A 20,260-nucleotide genomic window follows, 5' to 3' on the forward strand; every position below is an offset into this window, starting at 1 on the left:
AATGTCCCATCTTATTTGAACCCATTGCTGAACGGTTGGCTCATCTTCTATTACAGTTAATTTTTTATACCATTTATTTATTTTATTTTATTTTTATTCTGAACAGTTGTCTCATCTTCTATTATAGTTGATTTTTTTTATACCATTTATTTATTTATTTTTAAATTTGACCTTTATTTACCCAGGCAAGCAATTAAGAACAGATTTTATTTATTCTTACTCTATTTTTATCTGTTTTTAATTGCATAGCATTTAAAAGAGAAATGGTAAGTCAATTTTTTTTTATGTTCTGAGCATCTTATGAATAGACTAATTTTTTTTTTTTTTTTGCATTTCTGAATGTTAAAACTATGCATAATATGGCAGAACCTGCAAACATGTATGTAATAGTGTACGGACGGGACAGATCTACTGTTATTATGTGTGTGTGTGTGTGTGTATCTTTCAACAGATACTCACTTCGCCGCAGCATCCCAAACATCACCAGCATCACCAGGTGCACTGGAGCAAAACCGGTGTGCGCGCGCGTGTGGTGTGGTGTGTGCGCGTGCGCATGAGACAAGGGGGAGGGAGGGGGCGTTGTCGCTGGGGGCAGATGAGAGCAAGAGAGAGAGAGAGAGAGAGAGAGAGAGAGAGAGAGAGAGAGAGAGAGAGAGAGAGAGAGAGAGAGAGAGAGAGAGAGAGAGAGAGAGAGGTGGTGGGATTTGTGTTGAAGCCTGTGCTCTTGTCAGACATGCGCAGTAGCATCGCCGCCACCACCGCTGCGCTTCGTTTCCGCCTTTGCCTGAACGCCGCGCGCACAACCAGAGAGGGGAGGGGAGGGGAAAGCAAGAGGAAGAGCGCGAGCGACTGAGACGCAGTGGGCAACAGCACGGCACGGCACGGCACGGCACGGCACGGACTGGGAACGAATTACAACAGAAACAGCAACAGCAGCTGCCTCCGAATTTTCCACGTCAGGAGGGTGACCTGTGCGTAAACGCGGCAAAAAAACAAAACAAAAAAACAAAACAAAAAAACGAGCGTCTTTTTTTTAATTTTAATTTTTTAAATTTTTGTTTTTGTGGATTCCAATCATGGAGAACGCGCTACCAAACAAGCCCTAAAATGTGAGATTATTATTATTATTTTTTTTGTAAATTTTTTTTTTTTTTTTTTTTAACAAACCGGGGGTGGGGGGGAAGAAGAAGAGAGAATCTGGAGAGAGATAGAGATAGATATAGATAGATAGAGAGAGAGAGAGAGAGAGAGAGAGCGCACGCGTGTGTTCAGAGAAAGTGGCTATCCCCTGTCTGTTTTTTGCGGGTGATCTCAATTGTGTGCTCTGCAGTCTGAAAAAATGAAGAAGTTCAACATCAGGAAGGTGCTGGACGGATTGAAAGAGGCGTCCTCCTCCGCCCCGTCAGTCCAAGTGGGGCCACAGGAGAACCATCTTATCCAGGAGACCCTCCAGTCCGAGCATTTCCAGCTCTGCAAGGTGGGCGAGTCTGCACATTTATTAGATTTATTCCCAATCATACCTCTGTTTTTAATCCCACCCAGATCATTTATTTATTTATTTTATTATTATTATGATTTTTTAGCTTTCCCTTGTACGTGTTTGTATCCCCCCCCCCTTATTTCCCATATTCCCATCTTCACTTATCCCATCCCAGGATATACAGCAGGTGCAAGTGACCTCCACGGAACACATTAATGAACCAGCCAAAGCAGTTTTTCTCCCTAAACTATAACTCACACCTGCAGGTTCCGAGCATTTAAGGAACATTACTTTAAAATCCAGAACCGTTCAAAGGCATCATATGCAGGATCATACCCACCTATATTGCGCATATACTGTATGGTGCGTGCGCTCAAGCGTCACTATGATAAACAATAAGTTCCTGTAGGTTTGTTTTTTTTAATTAATTAATTTATTTAGTTCTTTTTGTTTAAGTTATTTTGTTTCCAGATACGTGAAAATCCCACGTTTTCTGTATGTGCGTTTGGCATGAACTGTCATATAGAGGGGTTGGGCCAAACTGATCCCTTCTTGCATAATCTGCTAGGTCTGGATTAGTGTTAAAAAAAAAAAAAAAAAAAAAAAGGTGGTTTCTGGTTGATGTGTGTGTTCCCCCCTTCTTCCATATCTCCCTCCCTGCACACACTCATGTATCTCCCCTACCTCACACACATAGAGTGATGCACACATGCTACTTTACCCCCCCAGATTATTGATCCATTGGGGACTGATGGCGCCTGAAGTGAGTGAGGGGGCCCCTCTCTGGAAAAAAAAAAAAAAAAGCAATGGATAGCTTTAATAAGTACTTGACATGCAGTGGGTGCTACATCATACTCCACTGTAATTTTAGATCAGGATTTCCCTTGGTTGCCTTTTGGAAGAAATCACTCCGTACCTAATGTTGTGGCCACATGTGAAGCCTAACATACAAGCCTGTGCAAGGATTTTTCAAATTCTTAAAGTTCTTAAAAGTCACATATCTTCCTGATAAAACCTGCTACGTGACTTTTGGCAAATTTTACAGGAGAAACAAAAAACTGTTTATATAACAGGAAACTGTGAAATATGACCAAAAAAAAAAATCTGCTCCTTTAATGTTGGTACTTATGATGGAATGTAAACAACTTTCACAGGAGACTGAAATTTGAAGCTGTAATAGGTGAGATAGCAGGTTTTTATTCCCAACCAAAAATGTCACTTAGCAGGTTTTAACAGGAAGAAAATAACCCATAAAGGCCCAGCGCTTCTCCGGTGGCACTCCCCAACTAAATTTTTCTCCCTATTTAACCTTTTTTAAGTGATTTGCCACCATTTGTTCTACTATTATCCGCTTTATTTAGCATTCTTTTTTCAGCGTAAATGAGATATTTTCCTATATTTAATCACGTTGATGTTAATTAAAGCTCAGAGTAAAAGCAAAGGTTATTAAATCAGGATGTTTTCAACAAATATATCAATAACTGAGCGTAAAACTAGCGTCTCCATCGTCTGTTTGGGTTTTACTGGTGAATCAGTGTTGTAGAAGATGACTGTGTTTCCACATTCACTACGTAGCATCTGAACATCCAAATGGGTCGTACCTGATGACAAACTGTATTTTACACCAATTACACTAGGTTACAAAAAAATATTTTTTGCAAGTTGTCTAGGTTTTTTTCAACTGAATTAGCACCATTTTGCACCGCTAAATCCAAAAATGACATCTGTTTTTCTCAATCAGGTCAGGTTTTTTTGCTAATTTGATTTGGAAAAATTTGATCTTCTCACAAAATTAATTACATTTGTGACTTTATCAATTGATTTTTTTTTATATAGGTCTCACCCAAAATAGGTTTTAAGAGAAAAAAAATCATTTTCTAACAGGATTCCTGTTAGGTACAGTGGTGTATTCACCGCAGATGTAGCAGAATACATCAGGCTTATTTTTGCAAGATCTTCTAGTCGAAGCCATTTCATTCACCTGTAATATTAAAAAAAACAATCATAAATTGGCAAAAGTAAAATCTTCAGAACTTGTTTATTGCAAGAAATATGAAAGAATTTTGTATCATATGATGTGAAAATGCCCATAAATGTAAGCAAAAATGTTAAAAAGCCAATATGTAGCATAGTTCAGAAAGTTGACCTGATTGAGCAAAATTAATGTGATTTTTGGATTCAGCACACCAAAATTATCCTAAATCAGCTCAAAAAACTTCAACAATACATTTGTTGTTGACCAGTGATTTACATGTATCGATAGGATTAGCCGATTAATAGGTATTAAACCGTTTAGAATGTTAGATAGTTTTGGTCACCAGTGGCTGTTTGGGTCTTTATGGGTTAATCGCCAAGTAAGTTTTATTGTCTCTCCATATTATCCTATTCCCAACAGGATTCGCTGCTTTAATCGTTGTAACTGCCACAGTCGAATCCCATCGATTACCTTCGTCTTAGTTTACATTGTGTGTCCTCTGCGGGCCTCCTAAGTCAACACCTTCTAAGAATCTTCTGGCTGTTGTCTTCTGCTCAGAGAAACATTGACATAGAGTCGCGGAAGACCATCAAAAGTCACCAAAAACAACAGTTATGCAATCCAGTACTAACTCCTGTGTGTATGATGTGACTAAAACAGACAGAAAAGAAAACATGCAATGCCTAAAAGCACTGTTTTTGTCAGTACAATGCCATAGATATAGATATAAGAACTGAAGTGATTTGGGTTATTATCAAGAAAACCATGGAAAATGGATAGATATCAGCTCTGAAACTAAACTACTATGAGCTATTTTTGTTGTTATCATTATATTTGTCCAAACAAATGTACCTTTAGTTGTACCAGGCATTAAATGAACAAGAAATTGAAGAAAACAAGGGGTGGTTTAATAATATCTTCCGCGACTGTACTTGTAGCAGAGTCCCATATTGCCATAAAGTGTTAAAACCATGGTTGGAATGAATATAAAGATAGCTTTGCAGCACCTGGAAGGTTCAAATTCAAACTTTATGAACTATTAGGGTCCAAATACACAAATAAATGAACCAAAGACTAACAAAAGCAGGTTTAGCAAAATATGAATGATTTTGGTTGTTATCAAAAAAAACATGGAAAATGGATAGATATCAGCTCTGAAATTAAACTCTTATGAGCTACTTTTGTTGTTATCATTATATTTGTCCAAACAAATGTATCTTTAGTTGTACCAGGTATTAAAACGAACAAGAAATTGAAGAAAACAAGGGTGATGTAATCATATTTTCCACACCTGAAGGGTTCAAATTCGAACTTTTTGAACTATTAGGGTCCAAATAAACAAATAAACGAACCAAAGACTAATAAGAGTAAGTTTAGCAAAATATGACCCCTTTAAGTGATTTTGGTTGTTATCAAAAAAAACATGGAAAATGGATAGATATCAGCTCTGAAATTAAACTACTATGAGCTATTTTTTGTTGTTTTCATTATATTTGTCCAAACAAATGTATCTTTAGTTGTACCAGGCGTTAAAACGAACAAAAAATTGAAGAAAACAAGGGTGATCTAATAATATCTTCTGCACCTGAAAGGTTGAAATTCAAACTTTTTTAGCTATTAAGATCCAAATACACAAATAAACAAACCAAAGACTAACAAAAGTGGGTTTAGCAAAATATGATCCCATTAAGTGATTTTAGTTATTATCAAGAAAATATGGAAAATGGATAGATATCAGCTCTGAAATTAAACTCTTTTTGTTGATATCATTACATCTGTCCAAACAAATGTACCTTTAGTTGTACCAGGCATTAAAACGAACAAGAAATTGAAGAAAACAAGGGGTGGTCTAATAATTTTTTCCGCAACTTTACGTCAAGGTTTGATGTGAAAATGCCGTGGGTTCTAATCAGAAAAGCAGATACCATAATTAAGTCAACATACCTAGGGGCTTATGGGACATTGTCATGTATTACCAGGGGATTGTTTGATGCAAACACAGCCTAAATATGTCTATCAGCGCAGCTCCGCATCCTATTTAAGTGCCTTTGAACTCGACGTCTTGAACTCCCGTTTGCACCTTTCAGTGTCTGGACACAAACTTGCTTTAATGTTTCCCTCAGAGGAAGGCAGGTGTCTCTCTGCTGCACTGAGTGCTTCTTACGTAACGTGCTTTAGCCTTTTGCCGCTAAGCAAACAAATCCAACGGCCCACCACCGGCTGACTGATACCATAAAGCTACAGGCGCACATACGCAAACCGGACAAAATAAAACAATTGCAACGTCTGCGCGTCAAATATAAACACTCCTCTCTGGTTTGTTTTCCGTGTATTTTATTTATTCCTAGACTTCATTGCAATCACGACTTCATGTGGGAGGTGGTGAGAGAGGGAAAAACTAGATGAAAAGAGAGAAATGAGAGAGAAGACATCTCAAAATAGACTCATGATTATAAAAGGAGCCTAAACACTGAAGCCAAATATCAACCTATCACGAAGAACAGTGTACCCATGAACAGAGAGCGTTTGTTCCCCTGCTTTCACATTCTCTGGTTTTTGCAATTTCAGGCCTTTACATATCTGTTTCATAACACTTTCCTCATCCATCTGTGCCATTTGTTTATCAAAATCAGGTGTGTGACATCCTTTGACAAAAACAACATCCCTGCTGTGAAATGCAAATTAATATCCTCCTCCTCACATTCTTCTTGGTCTCATTTTTGCCTGTTTTTTTTTTTTTTTTTTTTCCTGCAGACTGTCCGTCATGGCTTCCCGTACCAGCCGTCGTCTATGGCGTTTGACCCCGTGCAGAAGATCCTGGCCATCGGTACTCAGAGTGGAGCTCTCAGATTGTATCCTTTTTAGTGTTGACTGAGCATATATTGCAGGTTACCGTTCGTCCCTGAGAGGCAGCAGCAGGTAAGCGAGCAGATGCATGAACTGCTGTAGTCAGATGCTGATGCATGCCGCTGGAGTTTCATTGTAATTTCAAAGTGTGCTGACGTGTATATACAGCCTACAGTATATGCAGTTTTTGTTTTGTTTTTGTCACCGGCTGAGATAAAACACCACACTTAAGCTTAAAAATCACATATTGTTAATCCCATATTTTTGGTGCGTTTACTGACGAGGCCAGCGTTTTTAAATCACTGCAGAAGTCTGCGTTTTTTTGCCAGATTATTGCAGTATAACCTACAAGCTGAGCTCCGAGAGCATGCGGCTGACTTAGCTTTGCGTCAGGCTTCCTTGCGGTACGAGGACGTTTACACAAACAGGGACAACAGCTTGCAATGAAATGGCACCGCGGGGAGTCGTATAGCTTCAGAGAACGCCTGCGAGCTCGCCTGCGTCAGGCTGCTTTTACAGGTCCTCCATGTATTCTCCTGTCTGTCCGACAACCTTTGCCAGCTCATTACGGTGTGATGAAGAGCTGTCCGCTTGGCTGTGCCTTGTTCCCACCTGCTGGCAGCTATGGATGTGACTCAGGCTTGTTCACCTGAGTTGGGCTGGATAGTCGAGGATTAACCCTTTAAACCCTGAGATGTTATTTCAGGTAAACGCGCTGCTGTTTCAGTGTGATTAAAGCGTCTGTGAGTCTGCACTGGAAAAAAATCAAATGTTTAAATGATTTATATCTTCAGTTTAATTTTTGCGTTTCACAAATTCATCCCACGGGCCAGACTGGACCCTTTAGCGGGCCGGATTTGGCCCCCGGGCCACATGTTTGAGACCTCTGCTCTAAACTACACTGCAAAAATCAAAAATCTTACCAAGTGTTTTTTTCTCATTTCTAGTCAAAATATCTCATCACATTTAAAATAAGACATAATCACCTAAAGAGTAACTTTTCAGTGAGATATAAGAACTTATGTTTAGACAATAGATCTTGAAAATCGTATTTCAAGAAAACTTACCAAGATAATTTTCACGTGTTCCATTGGCAGATTTTTTTTTGTTTGATTCAAGCAAAAATATCTTGTATATATATATATATATTTTAACTTGTTTTTAAAGGGGCATTTTTTCCAGTGTGCTTTTTCTTCAGTGGTTTTGCTTCACTGCACTGCAAAAATCTAAATCTGTGTATTTTTCTCATTTCTAGTCAAAATATCTCATCACATTTAAACTAAGACATAATCACCTAAAGAGTAACTTTTCAGTGAGATATAAGAAGTTATTTTTAGACAATAGATCTTGAAAATCGTATTTCAAGAAAACTTACCAAGACAATTTTCACGCGTTCAGTTGGCAGATTTTTTTTTGCTTAATTCAAGCAAAAATATCTTGTAGAATTTTTTTTTTAACTTGTTTTTAAAGGGGCATTTTTTCCAGTGTGCTTTTTCTTCAGTGGTTTTGCTTCACTACACTGCAAAAATCAAAATCATACCAAGTGTATTTTTCTTATTTCTAGACAAAATATCCCACTTAAAATAAGAGATAATCACCTAAAGACTAGAGATATAAGAACTTATTTTTAGACAATAGAGCTCAAAAATCTTATTTCAAGAAATCTTACCAAGATAATTTTCATTTGTTCCATTGGCAGATTTTTTGCTTGAATTAAGAAAAAAAATTCTTGAATTAAAAAAAATCTTGAATTAAGCAACAACAACAAAAACTTGAATAAAGCAAAAAAAATATCGTTAATTAAGCACAAAAAATAAATAAAAATCTTGAATTAAGCAAAAAAAAAAAAAATCTTGAGTAAAGCCAAAAAGAAAAAATCTTGAATTAAGCAAAAAAAAAAAAAAAAAAATCTTGAATTAAGGTTTTGGTTTCATTGCTTATACAGTTGTGGAAAAAATTATTAGACCACCCCTTCTTTTCTTAAATTTCTTGTTCATTTTAATGACTGGTACAACTAAAGGTACATTTGTTCGGACAAATATCACAATAACAACAGAAATATCTCATAACAGTTTAATTTCAGAGCTGATATCTATCCATTTTCCATGGTTTTCTTGATAATAACCAAAATCCCTTCAGTTCTTCCATCAATATCTATGGCATTGTACTGACAAAAACAGTGCTTCTAGGCATTCCATGTTTTCTTTTCTTTCCGTTTTAGTCACATGATACACACAGGAGTTAGTACTGGATTGCATAACCATTGTTTTTGATGACTTTTGATGGTCTGATAATTCTTTTCGCACCTGTATATTCAGAACGCTCACCACTGATACATCAGGGGTTAAAGGGTTAAAACAGCGCCTCTTACAGGCAGTGCATTAACATGGAATATACAAAAAATTAGGCGTGAAAAACACTGATAATGCTGTTCAGTACGTTTCCTGACAATGTTTTCTGTTCTGAGTGGGAGATGTTTGGACCTGATATTCACAAAAGACTTAGACATTCAGTAGAAGCCATGTTGAGGTCTTCCTCCAAAACAGGATAGATTCTGTCAAATGAAATCCTTCCTCTGGTAGGAATTCTGTCAGGGCTGGTGCAGGAACTTGTGAATAAGCTTAATGGGGCTTATGTCTCGCTGGCTGGTACATTACTCCTGTGAGTTCCGGACTGAGTAAACGCAGTATTACAAAAAGCTCAGTGATGAAATATTGATACAGTTCATTATCACTCCATTATATGTGGTAGGACTGTATCAAACCTCAAAAACGCTGTTGGACTTCTGTCGATAAGCAAAGATTTGTCAAATATTAACGATAAAAAAGTTGGATGGATGCATCATGACCTTCTGGAAAATGTTACAGACTTCTGCATTCGCTGACCTTCAAGCTGCAGTTGTTGCATGTTGGTGGCATGGACTGTTAATGCAAATGTAAATTCTGCTCAGGTTTTACTTACAGTTATTGCATATGATGGGACTTTGGCTCAAATTAACTGCAATACATCACTTGCAGTATTCCAGAATTGGATTCCCTAGATAGATAAACAGCCAAAAAACAGCAAAACAGCAATTCTGCAACCATATACCTGCCAACAAACAACAAAAACAGCAATTCTGCAGCCATGTACCTGCCAAAAAACAACAAAAACAGCAATTCTGCAGCCATGTACCCGCCAAAAAACAACAAAAACACCAATTCTGCAGCCATGTACCCGCCAAAAAACAACAAAAACACCAATTCTGCAACCATGTACCTGCCAAAAAACAACAAAAACAGCATTTCTGCAACCATGTACCTGCCAAAAAACAACAAAAACAGCATTTCTGCAACCATATGCCTGCCAAAAAACAACAAAAACAGCAATTCTGCAACCATGTACCTGCCAAAAAACAACAAAAACAGCATTTCTGCAACCATGTACCTGCCAAAAAACAACAAAAACAGCATTTCTGCAACCATATGCCTGCCAAAAAAACAACAAAAACAGCAATTCTGCAGCCATGTACCTGCCAAAAAACAACAAAAACAGCAATTCTGCAACCATGTACCTGCCGAAAAACAACAAAAACAGCAATTCTGCAACTATATACCTGCCAAAAAACAACAAAAACACCAATTCTGCAACCATGTACCTGCCAAAAAACAACAAAAACAGCAATTCTGCAACTATATACCTGCCAAAAAACAACAAAAACACCAATTCTGCAGCCATGTACCTGCCAAAAAACAACAAAAACAGCAATTCTGCAACCATGTACCTGCCAAAAAACAACAAAAACAGCAATTCTGCAACCATGTACCTGCCAAAAAAACAACAAAAACAGCAATTCTGCAACCATATACCTGCCAAAAAACAACAAAAACAGCAATTCTGCAGCCATGTACCTGCCAAAAAACAACAAAAACAGCAATTCTGCAGCCATGTACCTGCCAAAAAACAACAAAAACAGCAATTCTGCAACCATGTACCTGCCAAAAAACAACAAAAACAGCAATTCTGCAACCATGTACCTGCCAAAAAAACAAAAACAGCAATTCTGCAACCATATACCTGCCAAAAAACAACAAAAACAGCAATTCTGCAACCATGTACCTGCCAAAAAACAACAAAAACAGCAATTCTGCAACCATGTACCTGCCAAAAAACAACAAAAACAGCAATTCTGCAACCATATACCTGCCAAAAAACAACAAAAACAGCAATTCTGCAGCCATGTACCTGCTAAAAAACAACAAAAACAGCAATTCTGCAACCATATACCTGCCAAAAAACAACAAAAACAGCAATTCTGCAACTACATACCCACCAAAAAACAACAAAAACACCAATTCTGCCCCCAAAAAACATATACCCACCAAAAAACAGCAAAAACACCAATTCTGCAACTACATACCCGCCAAAAAACAACAAAAACACCAATTCTGCAACTATATACCTGCCAAAAAACAACAAAAACACCAATTCTGCAACCATATACTTGCCAAAAAACAAAAACAGCCTTTCCACAAACATGTACCCTCCAAAAAACAGCAAAAACACCAATTCCACTACCATATACCCACCAAAAAACAACAAAAAACCCAATTCCACAACCATATACCTGCCATAAAACAAGAAAAACACCAATTCCACTACCCTTTACCTGCCAAAAACAACAAAAACACCCAATTGTTCAACCATATACCTGCCAAAAAAAACAAAAACACCAATTCCGCAACCGTATACTTGCCTAAAAACAGCAAAAACACCAATTCCGTGACCATATACCTGCCAAAAAAGCAAAGACACCTATTCCACAACCATATTGCCGCTTAAAAACAGCCATTCCACATCCATAAACCCGCCACCACACATATCCATCTAATACATTACAGTCTCTTTAATTATTTATTCCGTTGTGTTATTGCATTTGGAATGAAACTTTTGCTGAATTTCCCTCTTTTCTAGCGTATTGATGGTGATATGTATCATATTGTCAGATTCTTGTAACCGTAGCCCTGTCAGCTCACACTGTCTTTGAGGTTCTTCAGACTTTGAGTAAAATGATCTTCTCAGATGTTTCCTTCTAACTGAAACTGGTCACTTTGAACCTGAGCGAGCGCAGGAATCTTTCCCGTATGTGACTAATGTGGATCAGATAGAGCCTTATCGAAGCAGGGGGAAGGTGAATTGGGAGTCATCCATCTATTCTTCGGTGCCGGTTCGCTTCCCCCATGTCGTTTGCTGTTTTTTTGTTTTTTTTTTTAATCTGATGATGATGATACCTCCGTGACACAAATGAAGGAGGGAATACGGGAGATTTTCTGATTTATTTGTGATAAGTGATGTAATGAGATGAAAATTTCATGTCACGGTTATTGAGACTAAAATTGTCACGATTATCATTATTATCACGGTATTACTGAAATTGTGCTCAAAATGTTCAAAAAGTACTTAAACACACACTGAAATAATTTTACCAAGTTGTATTTTGGAAAAAAATAAGTGGTGGTCTGAGCCTGTTTTGTCCGTTTTTCAGTACTTTTGATTTTGCATTTATATACTATATAAACAAATGTTTACTATACCCATGTTTGGTATCTTTTTTTTTTTCAGCACAACTTCATCTATCTCATCTGTCTATTATTTTTTCACTTTAACCTACTATAAAAATATGAAAGGCCAGAAAACACAAAAAATTAAAAATCCGATTTGAAAAATGTATATAATTTATTGTATAAATAACATAGAGATGCTTAACGAACCTTTTCAAAGACTTTAAAAGTGAATATTGGTTCCAAATATTAGGTATATACAATTAAAACTGAAATAAATTAAAACTATCCTCAAATATTTGACATAAAATCAGATCTTTACATAGGAGTTTTCTCTGCTAAAAGTGCAGTAATCAAACACGGTTATCATGATAATTAGAATTTAAATGGTAATACTAATAGTTGGCAATTTTACCGCGGTTTATCGTTATACTGGTAATCGTTACATCTAGGGATGGAAATTGTTAAGAATTTTACGATTCCGATTCCATTATTGATATTGCTTATCGAGCCGATTCCTTATCGATTCTCTTATTGATTCTCATTGGGTGAGGGAATAAAAGAGTACAAACGGGTGTGTTTGCATCGACTGTCTTTTATATTTCCATCTCTGCACAGAAAATAGAACATATACAGGGTGGGGAAGCAAAATTTACAATGAACATTTAGTTGTTTTTTCTCAGCAGGCACTACGTCAATTGTTTTGAAACCAAACATATATTGATGTCATAATCATACGTAACACTATTATCCATACCTTTTCAGAAACTTTTGCCCATATGAGTAATCAGGAAAGCAAACGTCAAAGAGTGTGTGATTTACTGAATGCACTCGTCACACCAAAGGAGATTTCAAAAATAGTTGGAGTGTCCATAAAGACTGTTTATAATGGAAAGAAGAGAATGACTATGAGCAAAACTATTACGAGAAAGTCTGGAAGATACTCTTAAAGAAGAATGGGAGAAGTTGTCACCTGAATATTTGAGGAACACTTGCGCAAGTTTCAGGAAGCGTGTGAAGGCAGTTATTGAGAAAGAAGGAGGACACATAGAATAAAAACATTTTCTATTATGTACATTTTCTTGTGGCAAATAAATTCTCATGACTTTCAATAAACTAATTGGTCATACACTGTCTTTCAATCCCTGCCTCAAAATATTGTAAATTTTGCTTCCCCACCCTGTACAGTATGTACAAATAAGAATAACAGATGACGCTGGGCCAGTTCGGGGGGGGGTGCAGTGCAGTGAAACTAAAGACTCTTTACTAATTCCTCTATTGCCGCATTTCTACTACGTGGAACTGGTTCGACTCGGCTCGGCTTGTCTCCCGTTGTTGTGCACCTCATTTCCTTTCCCTTCTTACCTTCGGAAACTTGTATTTGAGGAGTTACGACGTTTGTTACCCGCACCGGAACCAGCCTGGCGTTCACGCTGCCGCTACATTCACAAGCGCCGCAAAATAGAGTATCGAATATGTGACATTCCTGTAAATGATTCACATGCTGTGGACAAATGTTTGAGGATATTGTTGGGATTCCACCCTTTTGAAGACATGGAAGCTTTGACAGTGTTCCAAGTAAGTGGACCTGGTGTCGTCTGTTTAGACCGTTTCTGCTTCAACGCCATGTTGGCTACATTCTGACCAAAACAATGCAGCGTACGTGTGACGTCATCGTGCATGCACAACGAAGGCGGAATGGATAAGCAGAATCGTTAAGCAGGCAGGCAAACGATTCCAAGGAATTGAGCTAACCGGTTCTCGATTCCCATCCCTAGTTACATCCCTATCTGTGATGCAACCTGTGGGTTTGTTGTCTGATTCGGTTTCAGGTCGGCCCCTGCGTTGACACCTGGAGGTCATTATTTCCGAAGTTTGGAGCTCCTTGTAACTCCTGGTGTCGGCGTTTCCTTATGAGTATGTGTGTTTGCTTGCATAGCTGGCCTGCCAGGACATTTGTCTGCACCATTCTTCCAGTGGTGCTTTACAGGAAGTGGCAGATCAAGGGCTTAAGCCTGGCAGCGTGGCAGAAGACTGAGAATTACAGCAGGAATGGGTCGTCTGTGTGTGTGTGTGTGGATGCGTACACGTCTGCGGCTGCATATGTGCACGCATCACAGTGTGTGTACATCCCCCAAAGAGACAGCCAATCACTTTTATGATCCTCCCCCAAAAGTGTCCCGCGCTTGATGCTCGCCACTGACTCTGCTTCTGCACGGTCTGTCCAGCTGGGAAGATGACAGCGTCCCTTTGGTGCTGTCTGGAGGAGGGGAAGAGGAGAATAGAGAACAGGAGCTGGCGGGAGAGGACAAGGCCGATAAACCAGGGGAGAGTAGAGAGAGAGAGAGAGAGAGAGAGAGAAAAAGGATAGAAAAGAGTGAGAGCCAGGCTATCCCCCCTGTTTCAAGATCTAATGGCCAAGAATAGAAGCCTTATTGATCTGTGTGTGGTAATGCAGTGAGACAGATATGCCCAAGTGCACACACACACATACACAAACACACAGCTCTCAATTGTTTTCTGCACAATATCTCGGTGGGAAAATTGGCTTTCTCAAAAGAAGTCATGAGCGTTCGGAAAACAGGGTTAGCTGTATAAGCAGCTCAAACATATTGGATATTTATTGCATTAGCATTGTAATTTCAGAACCAGGCAGCATGGCTATATGTTTAATACGGTATATGTTTTCAAAAAAGGTGAGAGAGATAGTTTTATTTACCGCTCGTACACATTCAGGTGCATCGGAATTATTATGCAGACGTCTGTCAGAGTGGAAACCAGGGCTGTCAAACTCATTTCAGTTCAGGGGCCACATTCAGCTAAATTTGATCTGCAGTGGGCCGAACCAGTAAAATAATAACATAATAAAATATAAATAATGTCAACTCCAAACTTTTCTCTGTTTTAGAGCGAAAAAATTAAATTTACATGATGAAAAGGTTTACATCTACAAATTATCCTTTCAAAAGATGTGAATAACATGAACAAACTGAAAAAATAAGTGTAATTTTAACAATATTCTGCCTCAGTTTATCATTTACACATGTACATTATAACTTACAGACCACAGTGGATCTACAAATACATAAAACATTTAGTAACAGGTAGAATATTGTTAAAATTGTACTTACCTCTCTTAAGACATTTCAGGTTGTTCATATTTGTTCAGGTTATTCACATTTTTTTGCAAAATTATACTTAGCGTAGCGTAAATACATGAAAATATTTATATTTACAATGAGAAAAATTTTCAGTTGTCAGTATTTCTATGTTATTATGATAGTATTTGACTGCTCCTGCCCACTTGCAATTGAATTGGTCTGAATGTGGAACCTGAACTAAAAGGATTGTTAATATCTTAATGTAATTTTTCCATTTCACAAATTCATCCTAAGGGCCGGACTGGACCCTCTGGCGGGCCGGATTTGGCCCCCGGGCCGCATGTTTGACACCTGTGGTGTAAACATAAAGGTTAAAAGATACAAATAAATAAAAGTCAAAGGTATGAACATGTACAACGAATTAAAGGACAACAGCACAGTGATTTGTAATATCTACAAATAAACACAACTTCTAAAAATAAATACCAAGTTTAGAGTAGAACGAGTTTAAAGCTGAGTTTAACCCGTAAGGACCCAGTGTGACATTTGTCTGTTCCCAAATGATTTTTTTTCCTCTACATTTAACCTTTCTTAGGTGATTTATCACTATTTATTGTAATATTATCCTCTTCAGTTCGAGTTTTTTCAGTGTAAGTCATGTATTTTCCTGTATTTAATTCACTGATCATATATATGTTAATTAAAGCAAAAGTAAATTCATAAGTTACTCTATCAAAAACAGAGAAAACTGAAGAAAAAGTGAATTTTTCTGTAAAATCTATCATCAACTGAACGTAAACTGAGTGTCTCCATCCACTGTCATTGATCCAACTCCATGGGTTTTACTGCTGAATCAATGTTGTAGAAGATGACGGTGTTTCCACGGTAACTACGGAGCCTCTCAACATCCAAACGGGTCATATCTGATGACCATGACATGATGATAAATGCATTTTATACCAATTATTTACATGTATTAGTGGATCAACAGGGATTAAACAGTTTCAGTAGATGATTTTGGTAGATGGTGGATGTTTGGGTCTTTATGGGTTAAGAGTTGGAGTAAAGAGTTCCGGGTATTGTTGTCAGGAGCGTCTAATAGGTCCCTAAGATCATTTGTATCATTAAATACAGGGTGGGGAAGCAAAATTTACAATATTTTGAGGCGGGGATTGAAAGACAGTGTATGACCAATTAGTTTATTGAAAGTCATGAGAATTTATTTGCCACAAGAAAATTGACATAATAGAAAATATTTTTATTCTATGTGTCCTCCTTCTTTCTCAATAACTGCCTTCACACGCTTCCTGAAACTTGCGCAAGTGTTCCTCAAATATTCGGGTGACAACTTCTCCCATTCTTCTTTAATAGTATCTTCCAGACTTTCTCCTAATAGTTTTGCTCATAGTCATTCTCTTCTTTCCATTATAAACAGTCTTTATGGACACTCCAACTATTTTTGAAATCTCCTTTGGTGTGACGAGTGCATTCAGCAAATCACACACTCTTTGACGTTTGCTTTCCTGATTACTCATATGGGCAAAAGTTTCTGAAAAGGTATGGATAATAGTGTTAGGTATGATTATGACATCGATATATGTTTGGTTTCAAAACAATTGACGAAGTGCCTGCTGAGAAAAAACAACTAAATGTTCATTGTAAATTTTGCTTCCCCCCCTGTAAATAAATCATTAAATATATAACTCAGCTGTAGAGCTTTGGATTCAAATACTTTCATAATGACAGCTATGTGTTAACTATATTTTTAATTGAATTTAATGCATTGTTATTTATTTCACTGGTTCATTTAGTGTTTTTATTTTATTCTAGTGTTTTTATTCTATATTTTTGATTGTGTCAGTTACTGTTACAAACCAAATTACCCCTTAGGGACAATAAAACTTTGTAATCTAGTCTAATATAATATAATATAACTTGGTTTTGAGTGTTAGGAGTTTGGGCTGTAGGAAAAAGTTGCATGTACTGTACCGGCTACATTCATTTATTCATTCATTCATTCATTCATTCATGCCTTTATTTAAACTTGGATATATATTGAGGAAGCAACCTCATTTACAATATAGCCGAGAAAAAACACAAAAAATTTGAAACCCACAACGTACAAATCAGAAATACCAAAAAGTAAAAGTGACAAAGGTGAATTAAAAACAGAGAAATCTACTTAAAAACAGGATCAGCTGAAGGTAAAAATAAGATGAAATTAAAGGTTTAAATTGTCCTAATGATAAAAGTGTGGTAAGTTTCAGATGGTTTTGCAGAGTGTTCCAGGTTGCAGGTGCACAGTAAGAAAAACTCGACTTTCCAAATTCAGTACAAACTGAAAGAACCTACAGTGTGAGCCATTCTGTCGAGCCAGAATGAAAACACTTGGTCCAATATTATCCTTAAAAAATTGAAATACCTCTGTCTGGGTCGTACATATTCTAGATCCTGTCGAATACGAAGCGTAGCATTCATTATTGATCGGTACATTTCTGTATGTACTCTGCAGAAAATGCATTTTTACAGCAGAAAAAGTGTAAAGTCTGTCACAGAACCAAAACCCTCAAATGAGTACTTTTTAATATATTATGTCTGTTGTATGTGTGCTCGGCGTACCACAGGGAGGTAAAGTAGCATTAAAAATGTATAGCAAGAACTTGGATCTTGTCCAGTTTCGCAGTCTTACACTGTTTATGGTTAATTCTGTTAAACTCAGTGGAGGTCTTAAGTGTTGTTAACTGTTTGTCTATTTATAGCCGCCACGTATTTACTACAAAGCAGGATTAGTTAGGTAACATCATGTTTACACTGTCGTTTACTGGAGCAAAGCTGTTTTCCGCTGCACTACTAACCTACCTGTAGAGTATGTTTGAGATCAGAGATGAAAACATGGTCAGCGGTGGATTTAAAAACCAGAAAACTTCGTGCATGGACTGTGAGAGCAGTCTGTTAGCTTAAGAACGCACACTGTAAAAAATGACCGGAGAATTAACACCAAAAAGTTTTAAAATTTAAAAACACAGGAAAAGTGTGTTAACAAAACCAGATTTGTTTGAAGAAATTGCGTATTTCTATTGTTTTGAGAAAATAAAACTGTAAATTTAAAAACAATGTGGTGCTGTTTAAATTGCAAGACCATCATGTTGAAATAACAGCCTATTCACATACTTTAAAAAAAGTAAATTTGACATTTTAAACATGTAAATATCACCGAAATCCAATGTGAGAGCACTCTGTTAGCTTAAGGAGACACACTGTAAAAAATGACCGGAGAATTAACACCAAAAAGTTGTAAAATTGGAAGTGAAAATACAATGCAAAGTTGTTTAATTGAAAACATTTTTGTGTTGATGATTAAATCAAATACAGCTGTAGTTTTTACAGGAAAAGTATGTTAACAAAACCAGATTTGTTTGAAGAAATTACGTATTTCTTTTTTTCCAACTATATTTATTGAACATTTTCAATGAACACAACAGTAATTATATCAATTCGTAACAGTCAATGCGCAATCAAGAATGATATATTTGACTGTCAACACCCATCCCTTCCCACCCACCCAACCCACAGGCCAAAAATAAATAAATAAATAAATAAGGAAAAACATAAAAGAAAATCAAAAACAGAAACCATAAATAATGATAAAGGAACTCAAATCGTAAAATAAGATATAAGAGAAGAAAGGAAAAGACTAGAAATTGCGTATTTCTATTGTTTTGAGAAAATGAAACTGTAAATTTAAAAACAATGTGCCGTTTAAATAGCAAGACCATCATGTTGAAATAACAGCCTGTTCTCATACTTTAAAAAAAGTAAATTTGACATTTTAAACATGTAAATATCACCAAAAATCCAATGTGAGAGCAGTCTGTTAGCTTAAGGAGGCACACTGTAAAAAACGACCGAAGAATTAACACCAAAAAGTTGTAAAATTGCAACATAAAAAAATTATAAGTGAAAATACAATGCAAAGTTGTTTATTTGAAAAGATTTTTGTGTTGACGATTAAATCAAATACAGCTGTAGTTTTTACAGGAAAAGTATGTTAACAAAACCAGATTTGTTTGAAGAAATTACATATTTCTATTGTTTGGAGAAAATAAAACTGTATATTGAAAAATAATGTGGTGCTGTTTAAATGGCAAGACCATCATGTTGAAATAACAGCCTAATCTCATACTTTAAAAAAAGTAAATTTGACATTTTAAATGTATAAATATCACCAAAATCCAATGTTAAATATACAGGTTTAAAATGTTAAATCTACATGTTACTCTGTAAATATGTTTACGGTTTGTTGTGTTTTTTTTTTTTTTACAGAATTGCTCTGGTGACCAGTGTTGCCAGTTTTTTTTTTTTTCTGTTAAAAACAACAGGATTTTTTTTTACAGTGCATGTAGCACCGCATTATGTAATAATGGTGCAACATGTAATAATGTAATAATTTTTTTACTTTATGTAATAACACCACATTTTGTAATAAAATTCTTTAACACGTTTTGTAATCATTTATTTCATATTGCAGTTATTACAAAATGTGGGTGAAGCACTTTGGATAAAAAAAACAAAACAAAACATAATAATAAAATAATTTAGTGCATTATCTAATCGACCATGGAAAATCCACTGAAATTGATGCCTTAATTGGAAAAACTATCATACCAGCAGACCAACATTAAGCATATCAGAATTAATTTAAAAATAAAATACTGGTTAGATGTTTCATATTTCAAATCTAAATCAAATGTAACTGTGTTCATTATAATGGAGAATGTGTTTGCAAACTAGAGGCAAAAGCTGCACTAATTAATTTTCATTTATTTATTTGTATCAGACATGTAAATAATTACAGTCCATAGAGAATAATAAGCATTAAAAAATAATAATAAAAAGGGTTATAAATATAAAAACAACACGCATGCACACACCCTATCTTTAATAACAAGTATAAAGATGCTGGTGCCAGTATTTAACAAGTGTAGAATCTGCATAAAAGTCAGTTAACAGTTGTAAAAATCACAACATTTCTAGAGTGACTTAAACGCAGTATAAAATTCAAAATTGCTTTCCGTAACATCTCATAATAAGATCGAACATTATTAAAACAGAACATACCACGAGCACTACAGCTACGATAAAAACCATGTGTAATACCGAATGCATTGTTAAACGCGCACTTGTAAGTAGAGATGTAATGATTACCGGTATAACGATAAACCGTGGTAAAATTGCAGACTGTTAGTATTACCGTTTAAATTCTAATTATCATGATAACCGTATTTGATTACCGTAGTTTTAGGGGAAAAAACCCTAC

At 36.3% G+C, this 20,260-nt stretch overlaps 1 protein-coding gene across 1 annotated transcript in view; it reads left to right on the forward strand.

The window, feature by feature from the left end:
• Positions 1–1,211: 1,211 nt before the first annotated feature.
• stxbp5a (syntaxin binding protein 5a (tomosyn)) overlaps positions 1,212–20,260 on the forward strand; it is a 457,988-nt gene continuing 438,939 nt past the window's right edge. The window contains exons 1-2 of the mRNA XM_030128552.1: positions 1,212–1,477; positions 6,210–6,307. Coding sequence (XP_029984412.1) covers positions 1,340–1,477; positions 6,210–6,307 — 236 coding nt within the window. The 5' untranslated portion in view covers positions 1,212–1,339. The remainder of the gene's footprint in view (positions 1,478–6,209; positions 6,308–20,260) is intronic.

Source organism: Sphaeramia orbicularis, chromosome 24, assembly GCF_902148855.1.
Source record: "Sphaeramia orbicularis chromosome 24, fSphaOr1.1, whole genome shotgun sequence".
NCBI classification, from domain to species: domain Eukaryota; kingdom Metazoa; phylum Chordata; class Actinopteri; order Kurtiformes; family Apogonidae; genus Sphaeramia; species Sphaeramia orbicularis.